This window comes from Triturus cristatus, chromosome 3_2 (assembly GCF_964204655.1).
Source record: "Triturus cristatus chromosome 3_2, aTriCri1.1, whole genome shotgun sequence".
Classification (NCBI taxonomy): domain Eukaryota; kingdom Metazoa; phylum Chordata; class Amphibia; order Caudata; family Salamandridae; genus Triturus; species Triturus cristatus.
The window spans coordinates 196,321,272-196,334,776 of NC_140584.1; the positions used below are offsets into that span (position 1 = coordinate 196,321,272).

Sequence of the window (13,505 nt, forward strand, 5' to 3'; positions counted from 1 at the left end):
TTGAGTTTTCCACCTCTGGTCTGGTGCCTGGGTATATTCACTAAGTGTGGAATCTATAGTTAAAAGTATCTATTAGAAACTAGACTAATCCGGGAACAGATGTTCTTTATTCGAACACAAAGGTAATTAATTCCTAACACATAAATATAGCCAATAGCAACTTTTAGTATTAGATTGAGCAGTTTCGTAGTTTCTGGAATAGAAATTCCACCATGTACAGCTTACAGCCTTGAGAAAAATCCAATTGTTTAAGGATTTTGAAAAATCATGAAAATGTTACTAAGGAAAGTTTTACCTTTAACATTCAATGCAAACACAATTACATAATATAATTAGTAATTTCATAACTACATACAAGTAACATGTCGTTAAAGGCTTCTGCTGTAAACCATCATACCCAAAACAGGATTTCATCACTTACACAAGGTCTCCAAAAAGCCAGGAGACACAGTGTAGGGCTGGGATTTGATCTGCAGTCTCCCCAACTCACAAGTGATCCAAAAAGCTGGTGCAATGGCAGACGATGAACAGTCATCATCCCTCCATTCTTCACCCTTTGTAGAACAGGCGGAGTTGGGATAACAGTGGCTGGCACTGCCCTCTCTCTTGATGCTTGTAGATCTAACCAGGCCCTTGAAAGAGAGTTAATTTCTGTGATGCTTGGAAGTGGCTCTGACAGCAGAGTACTCACTCACTGCTCTTATAGATCTGCTTGGCCTTTCCTCTCTGAACCTCTTTTTCTCATTAATGTTCAACATCAGTGAGGTGCAGGTTGACCCCTTACGGCAAAGCCAATCAAATAACGCCATCTAGACGTACCTTTGGCAGGATCTAAGGACAAAACCATTTTATTTATTTTATCCGTGTATGTCCTAACTAACAATACATTTTTAGTAATGGGCCTAACAAATGATATAACTGTGAGAACAATGGAGCGGTGCACTCCCAAGTCAGTAATGCGTCAATAAAGAAGCTTGATCAGTATCTTCGTTGCATTAATCTTTATTTTAAACAATCCATACGGTTTGTAAAACCCATCAGCCGACGCGTTTCGTTCAAGGATTGAACTTCGTCAGGGCAAAATGGTGAAAGGATTTGTATGCGACCATTGCATGAGAAATGTAGGTTTAATGGGCCCAACCTGGTCCGGGCCCTGTTCTGGAAATGGAGTCAATGGCACTCAGCCGTGTCGCTTCGAAATGGTATATCGGCCTCCTTAATAAGGGCCAGTAAAAGTAATCCTGTAGTGTCAGTGACGGCGTATCGACATAATGGACAGCATGCCAATACGCCGTCATTGACGAAGTTCAATCCTTGAACTAAACTCGTTGGCTGATGTGTTTTACAAACCGTATGGATTGTTTAAAATAAAGTTTGATGCAACAAAGATACTGATCAAGCTTCTTTATTGATGCATTACCGACTTGGGAGTGCACCGCTCCATTGTTCTCACAGTTCTGTTTTCCTGCCTGGCAGGTTGCATCCCACAACGGCGGGTGCAGGAGCTGAATGTGCACACCAATTATCAACCTATACATAAAGTATTACTTGGAAATCACATTGAGGATAGTGCGGCAATTGGAGTCCGCCGTTGGTTCTTTGTTTACATAACAAATGATATGATTTTAAGAAATAGTCTATTTTTTCTGCTATGCTTTCAGTCTTTCAACGTGAAAGACTTTAAATGGCTCAAAATGCAGCTATTAAACCTATCTTACATTTAGGAAGAAATGGTCATGGTTCCAAGGCAAGAAGAGTGCTGCACTGGTTCACCTTTAAGGTTCCTATTTGGTTTAAGCTAAGTTTTGGGAAAAATGTTTTGGCAATCTGGCTGTATTCTACCTCACGCATTTTCTCACCATATCAACTCAATGGAACTCTACGAGCCTGAACAAAAGATTGCTCTGCTTTCCCATGTAAAATTAAAACCTGAGACGGAGGACCTTTACATCAATGGGATGTGCATTCTGGAATTCCCACTACAAGTAAAAATACAATATTGCAATAGGAAAGCATGTCAGTATAGTGCTGAAACATGCACAGGGTAAAAAGATGATACAATATGGCCCTAATTTAGCATGATCTCTTCTACCAAATTTGTAGTCTGTGTGCCATGTGCATCTGAAACAGTGTTGCAGATCTCGTAATTAGGGACAGCGGTCGTATTGTGTTAATCATTTGTACTGCTGAGTAACCCTGGGCGTAGGACTACGCTACGCTCGCGAGTTGCACGTAGCACAGTGCAAAAACGCATAGAGGGCATTTTTTGCTTGCTCACGGTCCTCAACGTCAAGTTGGCGACCGCGAGCGAGCAAAATAACATCCCGGCGAGACTTTTTCCTCGTTCGCGATCAGCAACATCAAGTTGCCGATCGCGAGTGTGGAAAATAAACCTCCCAGCGAGATTCTCAACACGGGGAGGTCAGGTTTCTCATTGCGATTGGTCGCGTATGCTCGCAACTGCTCGCAATGAGAAATTACCAGTCCACGTTGAAAGCTGCCGCTAGAGTACAAATCTACTCGAGGGGCAGAAAACGACCGCTTGCACTGTGCAAGATGGGTTTTGCAATGATTGCACAGAGCCGGCTGCATGTCCACACTGTGCAATCAGTGTGAACAGTATTTTGCACAGTGCACTATGCAGTTCGCGTAGCTATGCGTAGCTCGCGTAGTGCGAAGTGCACTTCACGTAGCTACGCGTAGTGCTACTACGCCCAGGGTTACTGCTGAGGTGTGTGAAATGGGAATATGTGCTTTTTGCCGTCCAAAATGGGTGGCAGGTTTTAGCTGCTGCAAATGGAGAGGGTAAACAAAACCCTCTAGAGTCATTTGTGTCGGACTTGTAATCCTGTTACGAGCACAAACAGATTATTAATTTAATTTTTGGAGTCCATTCAAAATAGCGCTTTCTGAGTTCGAATTTTGCCACCACTTTGGTCAAAAAGCATTTTGTGTAACCCTCCTTGACCCTTGTTGACGTTTGGGTTTCCCTTCTCTTACAGGTTTGAGCTGACCGCAAATGGAAAACCAAGAAGCTGAGCTTCCTGTTCATGTCCTACTTCACGATAGCCTAGGGAACTCTTTTTTGAAAGACTTTTAGAATTGTTCTAATTTTAAGTTAAAATGTATATATGTATATTCTGTAAGTAACCTTCTTTATTTTTAAGAGTTGTATTTTTTGAATATTTTATGCAGCTACCTTAACTGACATTTATAATATATTATGAAAGTAGTTTATTGATGACAAGTTATTTTTATTAATGAAACATATTACAATCTTGCATTGGTGAAAGTATGCAGTTACTTGGCTACTAAGAACATTTTTAAAGTGTTGAATAGGAAGTTTTTCTGCAAATCTGAGGCAACGTTTTGGCAATGTAACCCCGGCCATCAAAAAAAAAAAAAGTGTATATTTTTCCCTGTAAGGATATTTAGAGTTTTTCTATCAGAAGTTGCAGCAGTTAAAGGCTAGTTGATGGCATATATTTTTGGCAGAAAATCATGAAGATCTATATATTATCAGTAGGCAGTGTACTTATTCACAAGTTAACTTTGGGGGTGGGCAGAACCAAGTAGCCAAGGAGGAGAAATGTTTTTTTTCCCCCCAATACGTATACAGTTGCAGAAGCATATGTAGACAAGCATACATGTAAAATATCTTTTTTTTTAACTTTGAATGTAAACTGAAATACCAAAAAGGGCCAAATTTGTTGTCTGTGTGATGTATTTTGTTTGTTATTGAATGTATGAAACCTTGTGTACAGTCTGTTATGCACTTTATATTTGTAAGAATTTTAATTACAAAATACATTTTCGATCTTGGCTACTGAAACTGTATTTTTCTGGTTTTATAAAAATGTTTTTATTACAGCCTTTGTATATTGTGCAAGTGTGACATACCTCTTCTGATTACATGTGAGACTTTGTAGACTAATCTGCACAGGAAGGAACTTGTCCTTATCAACATTCAGTGTAAAATAAATTACATGTATGCTCTCATTAACCGTACTCCGCATGAAGAGCAAACCCAAGGCAAACCTAGGGGGAAACCCAAAGAGTTAAATGAGGAGATCTTGAGGTTCCTTGTAAAAATGTCCCCTCTAAGATTTAAGCTACTTGCATCCCAAATCTTAGGATGTTGCACAGCTTTGTGAAACTGACTCTTATTAAAACTGCAGTGGCGGAATAATCCCTATACAATACATGAAGAGTAGACCATGCAGCTTCTCTACAAATTTCCCAAAAGGGTACCAATTGTACTACTACATTGGATGGGTGTGCAGTCATGGCGTCCAGAGGTATACAATAAGGATGCATGAACGGTGAGTATTACCGGATAATATCAAAGCAGATATACCGTGTACATTCTACCATAAATGGATAAGCGAAAATTAAAAGGTTTTCTCAGGTAGGGTTAGGAATGTCCAGTGGAGAGAGAACCTTAATACATGTTCAACTAATGTCAGAAAAATATCCTCAGCCATGGGTGAAAAGTCTAGGAAAGAAATAGAAGGCAGAGGTCCTTGCGGTATCTAGAGCACCGCAATGCTACATGGTAAATCCGTATAAGGCTTTGATAGAGCCAGTTGCTTGCAGACAAGTCGAACAAAAATAATGACTACCAGAAGGGCAGTCTACCACATGTGTAAATTGAGGTCCCAAGAAGCCTTGAAATTTAAGTACAAGCAAAATACAAGAGAAAAGCAAAAAGACTCCTGGTGCAAGAGGAAAGAAAGGGTGTGTCTCCAGAATTAGCATATGATGAAGCCAGCCTGACCTTTCACAGTGCAGCTGCAGCCTTTGGATTAGATGAATATTGTGGTGGTAAGTCATCTGGCGAATCAATTACATTTATAGAGATGGCTGGTGTGTTTTTTCCTCTGTCCAAGAGGATTCTGCAATAATGGACACCATGTCCTTACCACCAGGACATGTTGTTTGAAACTTCTTGAGTACGTCTGTAACTAATTGAATAATCAGGATAGTGGACAAAAACAAACTCAAACTGTAGTTCCTCCAGACCAACAAAGCATCTCCCAGAGAACCGTCCCCAGAACCTTCTGCTGCCAGAGCAATGTACACTTTGTTTTATGGTGAGTTTCACATAGATTCAATTATGATTAACTACACACCTCTAAGAGGTTTTTTTTTATCTAGAACATGACAAAAGTCTATATCACAGGTCCTTGTCACCCTCTCCACGTAATGAAATCATCAGCATGAGAGGTTGAAACACACTGACTTAATACATTTCGAATATTTAAATTTAATGCAGGACATAGAAAACAATCAGAGTAGTCGAGTTCTGTCACACAAACATGAAATAAAAGTAACACAATAAATACATACTAGAATGAAAGAACAAGTTACTCACCATCGGTAACGATATATCTGTAAAAACATTAGTAGTGAAGATTCCTTACCTTAGAATTACCCCCAGGCGTCCGACTGGATCCGGAAAGTTTTCGTCAGCAGTACCCCTGCGCGTCGGTAGGTGGCGTCGTGTGGCTCCGCGTCCGTCGTTGACGTCGCGACAGCTACTTGGACGCCGCCTACTCGCGCAGACGTCAGTTATGTACATTACTTTCCACGCCAGGAACGCAGAGCCATGCAAAATACTGACCACTGGTGCATCGAAACTAGGGCTCTGAAAGGGATGACCTTAACCCTAGAAATCAGTTTGCAGAACTGGGAGGATGGGTGGGGCGGTAAGGAATCTATCACTACTAATGTTTTTTTCAGATATATCATTACCGAAGGCAAGTAACTTGTTCATCTGAAAGAAACGCGTAGTGATAGATTCCTTACTTTAGAATAGATACCCCAGCAATACCAACCCCAGAGGTCGGTCAGCGAACCAAAATCACACCAGAAAATCACGGAGAACAGAATGACCAAAGAAGCCGTCTCCCCGGACTTGACGTAAGAACCAAGTTCAAGTCCCACTGAGGCATTACGAATGGAACAGGAGGAAAAAGATGATTAACGCCCTTAAGGAATCTATTTACAACAGGGGACTTGAAAAGAGGAGGCTGATCAGGAAGCCTGAAATGGCAGAGAGGTAGTCCTTGATAGTGCCCAGAGCAGAGCCCTGCTGTGTCAAAGAAAGGAGGAACAAGAGAACCTCCGAAAGAGGGGCGGAAAGGGGATCCACAGCCTTTGCTGTGCTCCATGCCACAAATTTGTTCAATCTGCAGGGGTATACCGTCTTAGTGGAGGGACGCCTGGCTGCCAAGATAACATCGCAGACTTCGGGAGGCAGGTCAAATGACGTTAACTGCTGCCGCTCAATCTCCATGCAAGGAGGTGGAGGATGGACAGGTTCGGGTGGAGGACTGTCCCCTGCTGCTGCGACAGAAGATTCTCCCGAGGATCGGTGGAGCGATGGCCATGTTGCGCAGCTCGGGATACCAGACTCTTCGTGCCCAATCCGGAGCCACAAGAATGACTTGGGGACGGTCGCACTTTATCCGGGCAGAAGTGGTATAGGTGTATACGAAGACCGCAACTCCACTCGTGCCGAAAAGAGTCGCCTAGTGAGTGCCGCCTTGGAAAGTCCAACGCGCAGAATTGCTGCATGATCTCTTTGGGGCGGATAGATCTAACCAAGGCTCTCCCCATTGTTGAAAGAGACCTTTCACCACCTCAGAGTGAAGACTCCATTCGTGATCCATCATGCACCTGTGACTGAGTTAGTCTGCCCTGGCATTCAGAGAACCTGCCAGGTGTTGAACAACCAGGGAAATGCCCTGATGTTCCAGCCATGTCCAGAGATAGAGAGCCTTTTGACATAGGGTCCATGACCCCACCATGTTTGTTGCAGTACCACATGGCGGTGGTTGTCCGTAAACACCTGCACTACTCTTTCCCGGACAGAGGGAAGGAATGCCTTGAGTGCAAGACTAATCACCCGAAGCTCCAGAAGGTTGATATGGAGCCCGGACTCCGCCGGAGACCAGAGGCCTCTTATCTCTGCCTCCCACATGTGGCCGCCCCATCCGAGAAGTGATGCATCGTCACTACTGTGAACTCTGGTTGAGGAAGGGAGAGGGATCTGCCGTCAATCCAATCCTGGTTCGTCAGCCATCACTGCAGTTGTTGTGCAGTGCCCTCTGCGATCTGGATGCATTCGGACAGGTTTCACGGATGTTGTGCCCACTGGAACTTCAGGTCCCACTGCAGAGCTTGCATATGCCATCTGGCATGATCCACCAGCAGGATGCAGGAGGCCATCAGGCCCAGTAGCTAGAGGGTCATCCTGACCGAAACCCAGGATAGAGGCTGAAAGATCGGAATAATAGCCCGAATATCACGGACTCTCTGTTCGGGAGGATACACCTGAAACTGCGTCATGTCCAGAACTGCCCCGATGAAGAGGAGTTTCTGAGAGGGAGTCCAGTGTGACTTCGGCAAGTTGATGGAGAACCCCAGCAAATGCAGGAGGTCAGCCATAGTCTGGAGGTGGGTGACGACTGCCTGGGGTAAGCCTGCCTTTAACAACCAGTTGTCGAGATAGGGGAAGACTGGAACCCCTGATCTGCGCAGGTGAGCTGCGGCCACCGCCATCAGTTTCGTGAACACCTGAGGGGCGCTGGTAAGGCCAAAGGGGAGCATGGTAAACTGCAAGTGATCATAGCCTACCATGAACCGCAGGTAACGCCGGTGGGCCGGCAGGACGGGGATTTGAAAATAAGCGTCCTGCAAGTCCAACACTACCAACCAATATCTAGGATTGAGGGCAGACAGGACCTGAGCCAGGGTCAACATTTTGAACTTCTTCCGGAGGAAGCGGTTGATTTTCCTGAGATCCAAGATAGGATGCAGGCTCTTGTCCTTCTTGGGCACCAGAAAGTAGAGGGAATAGCATCCACGACCTACTTCTGGGGCAGAAACTCGTTAGATGGCGCCCTTGGCAAAGAGAACCGTAACTTTCTGTTGGAGAACGACCAGATGATCCCCCCAACATTTGATGGTACTGAGATGGCATGGCTGGGGGGTAGTCTCGAAGGGGAAGGAGTAGCCCCTTCTGACTATCTGCAAAACCCACCTGTCCGACATGATGGTACGGCAGTGGGGGAGATGATGGTGAATTCTGCCATCCACTGTCGTGTGATGGGCCTGAAAGGTCGGACTAGGAGGGTTTGGAGGTTGCTGCAGAGGGAGCGGTGGTAGACTGGCCCGCCCGCTGGCCCCGAGAACCACGTCGGTGGTTCCCACGTCCCTGGCTGCGCTGGCGCTGAACAGCTTGAGACGGCCTGTGGCCCTGGAAGGAACGTGGTGGGGCACCCCTTTCGTAGCCACAAAAGGGGCTAAAAGCATACAATGCAGGGCGTGTAGTGGAGAGACCAAAGGAGTTAGCCGTAGCCCGAGAGTCCTTGAAGCGCTCTAGCGCACTGTCTGCATTGTCGCCTAACAGCAACGTCCATCAAAAGGCATGTCTAACAGAGTGTTCTGGACATCCCCACATATGCCAGTCGACCTCAGCCGGGCGTAGCGTCGAAGGGCTACCGATGTTGAAATCGTCCTAGCCAGCCAGTCGGCGGTGTCCAGTCCACAGCGGATGGTAAAGTTCACTGCGTCTCTCCCCTCGGTGACTGCACGGGAGAGCACGGCCCCGGGCATCCTCCGGGCACTGAGGCAGCACTTGCTCCACCTTATCCCACACAGAGTGGGAATAACAGCCCAACAGACATGCACCGTTTACCGACCGCAATCCCAAGCTGGAGGAAGAAAACATCTTCTTCCCAAGTTGGTCCAGCTTTTTGGATTCCCTATCAGGTGGAGCATTAGGGAAGGCGCCTTTGGAAGTGGGGGCTTGGACCACCGAGCTCTCAGGGCTGGGGTGTTGGGAGAGAAAAGTGGGGTTGCCCGGGGCCGGCCAGTGGCATCGGGCAATCATCCTATCCACACTAGCCCCTGTGTTGGGCCTGGACCAGGCACCCAAAAGGATGTCCGTTAGGGCTTCATTGAACGGCAGCAGGGGCTCCGAAGAGCTCGCTGTCGGTTGAAGCACCTCTGTCAGGTTAGTCTTGACTGCCACCATAGGTAGCTTGAGGTGGAGAGCCTCGGCCGCCCTACGCAACACCACTGTATATGACGCTCTCTCCTCCGTAGCCACGGTAGAAGAGACATGTCTAGGTCTGGGAAGGCATTCTTACCACTGGCATCCCCCAGTTCCTCTCTCCAGTCTGGATCATAATCTAACTAGTCTGTTAAAGGGGCACCAGTCCCCTCCCAATCTTCCTCACCCTCCTCTAGCTGCCAATCTGGCTGAAAATTGCCAGGGTGGAACACAGACAAAAGTACCCATCGGCTCGACGCCGGTCCGGCTCAGTGTCTGCATCGGGGCAGAAGCTTGGTCGACCCGGCTGGGGGTCCAGCCGGCGTCTGCTGCAGACGTGGTGCCGGGGGAATTGGCGCCGGTGGAGGTGTACTGAGGTCGACCGGCGCCGATCCAGATCCAGGTCTGGATCCAAGGAGGCCCTGCGGTGCTGATGCCTAAGCCGCCGGCGTTGAACGCCTAGGGCCCCCAGCAGAGTCCGCGGGCCCGAATGCATGCTGGCGGAGTCGGGCTGCCCAAAGATGGCGTGCATCACTTCGTAAAATTGACGAAGCTGGGCAGCGGTTGCTCCCGGTCCAGGGAGGGAAGGCCGGAGTTAACCCTGAAGGCTCCGCATGCGGAGCCGCGGGTGGGGCACCACCTTCACCCTTCGCTGCGTCGGCCGATGGACAAAGGGAAGTCGAAGAGCGACTATGCATTTTCGACTTCTTCTTGTGCTTCAACTTACCTGACCCCGAGTGCGAAGACTTGGAAGAGGAGAGATGAGGACTCCGCGATCGGTCCCTTGACCTCCCATGTGACCGGGACCATGAGCGGCGCGGAGCCGACTGTCGGGCCTCGAGGAGCTTTCTGGACTGCTCCTGGGGTATGGTTCGGCAGTCGGATCACGACTTGGGGTCATGGTTGCGCTCCAGGAAGTAGAGGCACACGCGGTGCGGAGCGGTCACCGACATCAGTCGGTTACAGGAACCGCATGCCTTGAAGGGGCATCCCTCGTGTACCAGGAGTCGATAGACTAAAATAATAAGTTGACAAAAGTCGAGGCACCACTCTCTCTGGATCTGCGCTTGCTGGCGCAGAGAAAGAAAGAACTGACAGTGTGCGAGGGCGACGTCTATGTAGCTACCGCGACGTCATCCCGGCAACCACGACGCCGACGACTGACGCGTAGTCTACCAACGCCACCTTCCGACGCGCAGGAGTACTGTGGTAAATAAAATTCATTACCGGGACTTAATTTGATACAGAAACCTAATAAAATAGCTCAGTAAAATAAGAGGCAGAATCCGTGGTATTAGAGGTTCGGAATGGGCTTTATTCCAATGGTCGATTATAATCGGTTGCTCCAAGTTCCATCACCACGGGGGTTCAGGAAGTGAAGTACATACTTTATTGACAAGAAATGACTTTTATAGAACATACATTACAATGAAGCGAATGCGGTAGGCGTAACAATTGATAAGGAAAATGACGATTCACATGCGTAACCGAAAATGGGTGTAATAAGGAGTAAAAAGGAACATAATTGGTTATGATGTCATATATAGGTGGATCTATAAGATAATACTTGGCATAGATGCGCGCGCAGCAGCATGACGTGTGATTGACGTGTAACCCGGGGGTAAAGGGGACTTGACATTTAGCTCTACATGTGGAGACGAAAAGTCTGGGGGGTCAAGTCAACCTAATCCCAAATCATATCTAACATCCTATGTTTAAAGAACTATGTTATCCACAAAAGAAAGGTCTCTCGAACAAAATCTATTCTATACTGACTGTGAGTGCGTGTACAAGCGTCTAAGTGTCTACACTAAATGCGAGGGGGTAGGAATATTCCATGGTAACAGGGCTATGAATTACTTGCATAAAGACAGAGAAGCCGAGCCTTTGCTCGGTAGCTGGAAGAATGTTTACTTAAACTGCTAGACAGGAATGCATTGGCTAAGGAGTGAAGCAGATAATTCGAAGGTGAAATACAGTTCTTGGCAGAGAATAGGCTGATGTCAGGCTTCGTGAGCCGCGCAGAGAATGAGACAAAGTTCATGGTCACAGATGCAGGCTCAGACTGGAGCTTTCAGAGGCAGAAGGCAAGAAGAGTTTGATGACAGAATCAGGGCCTACTTGCCTGGACTGTAAAATGGCATAAGTGAACCATATAAAGCCGGTGGCCTTTCATACTTAGGAATGGAATATCCGGCCTATTCATGGCGGATCTGACAGAGGACATGTTGACGGTGGACGCACATGTGTTTGCGTCTTCATAACTGGAACTGGAGGGAACATACATGTACTTGTGATTCATACATGAAACCGTTGGGGTCCAAGATAGGGGACATAACTGATCAGAAAAATCCATATTTCCACATTCCCTCCTTGTCCCCTACTTGCCCGTTAAGAGATATCAATCTTCATCAATCCATTGATCTGTTCATATAACATCATTTGTTCTTCTTTCTTCTTCCGTGACGAATGAAATCTTGGTGGTGGAATACACTATGTGGCACACAGACCACAGATCGCTGGTCCACATTGTAGACATAGACAGCAACTGAATAGTATGAGAAGGCCAATACCTAGGAAGGATAGAACTCTCCATCCCCAGGCTGATATCACACTCCAAAACCAACTGGACCAAGTCCAAGTGCCTGGGTTCTGGTGTATCTGGCTTACAATCTTATGAAGGCGAGTTATAGCTTTATATACAGATGGCGAATTTTCTGGTATGAATACGCAGCAGCTTGATCCGATGACCCTACAGGCTCCGCCCCTATCGGCCAGGATGACGTCAAGGACAAGACGATTTTGAAGAACCACGATCCTCATCGCAGATTGCTCCTCTGTCAAGTTGCCTAGGGCGGCAATAGTTTCATTCACTACTGCTTCAAGGGTTCTAGTTAATCTACGTATCAGCTTACTATTAGTAACAGTACCTATATAGGGAAAAATGCCTTTATTGAAATCTACATACTTGTCCCATGCCGTCTCAGTATAATCGACAATTGGGAGATCTCTCCGCTCTCTATTGTGTACTAAATGAATGTTTCTGTAATAATCAGGAGGAGCTAGGAAAACAGGTGGCAAAAGAAATGCGATGTAGCAGGTACCATCCCAATCTAGAGGTAGACGCATATATGCAGTCTGACCACATATAAAGTAGGAGTGGCGATAAGCTCTAAATGAAGATTTGCCTTGATCACTGAATTCTACTATAGTAGTGCATTTACTATGGCCCATATGTAAGGTACCAACTTTTCTTACACACAATTCACCCTTCGCTGGGAATACTGACATGGTTGGTAAAACTAGTTCAACTTCGGATTTGACATTTAGAATCATGAGATTAGGTGTAAAGTTACCTAATCCATATACTTCATTTTCTAGATCAGTTCCTGTTCCTTTGGGGCGACCCTCCTTGTCAGGGTAACAGACTTTGAATAAAACTAGGTTCAGATTTCCCCATACCCAATGGTCTTGGTAAACGGCTGTGTCTGAGTCTATGGAATTCATTAAACTAAACCATGCTCCACAGGAGCCATTATGTGTAAACGGATGTGGAAAGAAAGGCAGGACTCCTTCATAATTCTGATAGGGAGGGAGCCGGCCACACACCCAACAATTAGTTGCATTACTAGTCTGATGGGAATGATGTAACATACTAATGAAAGTGTTATTGCGCAGCGCAAGTCTATAAGACAATTCATGCGGGGGTAGGTCACTAAAAGAATGTTCAGCAGTAATATTGTAAACATTTCTGGCAATAGGGTAATATATGTGCAACAATATACTTGCAGTAATTATTAAAAGACTTAAGAAAAACAAGATTAATAATGTCACTATGCGGGGGGAGCGCGGCTGGCGGGGAGGGCCCGCCGGATCAGAATTGAGGGGTGACTGTATAGGCCTTGCTCGGGATGTTCTTCCTTTACCACATATTGCTTTCGTACGTTCCCCTCCCATGGAGGTCGGGTGGGGTCTGCTGGGGGCTTCCCTCCTCCTCTGGGGGACTAGTTAGTACTTAGCTATGGGGCGACAGGCACACTGCACTTTGGGGGGGCTGTCTGGGCTCATGCAGGGGTGCAGGGAGGGGGGAGTTCTGTTGGGACCGGGGGGTGGGGGGGGTGTGTTGTTTGTTAGCACCGCAGGGCAAACCCGCAACTGTTTTATTGTTCTTAAGATGCTCGGTGGGGGACGACCGATTGTTTCGACGTATGATGGGGGGTAGGGATTTGACTGTGTTGTCATGGAATGTTAACGGCCTGGGGGATAGGATTAAGCGTGGTGTGGTCCTGCAGTATTTAAAACGCATTTCACCGGATGTTGTCTTCCTGCAGGAGACGCACCTTATAGGTAACACCTTTCATGCAATGAATCGGCGGGGTTATCGTTTGGCGGCCCACTCCGGCTTCACTTCGGGCTCGCGGGGGGTGGGTATTATGGTCAAGAA

The 13,505-nt window shown here is 46.7% G+C and overlaps 1 protein-coding gene across 1 annotated transcript in view; it reads left to right on the forward strand.

Annotated features, from left to right (window-relative positions):
* The window catches only part of ESYT3 (extended synaptotagmin 3), a 235,185-nt gene extending 231,353 nt beyond the window's left edge, over nucleotides 1–3,832 (forward strand). Inside the window, exon 23 of the mRNA XM_085647487.1 lies at nucleotides 3,003–3,832. Within this exon, the coding sequence (XP_085503613.1) occupies nucleotides 3,003–3,039 (37 nt within the window). The 3' untranslated portion in view covers nucleotides 3,040–3,832. The remainder of the gene's footprint in view (nucleotides 1–3,002) is intronic.
* The last annotated feature ends 9,673 nt before the right edge of the window (nucleotides 3,833–13,505 follow it).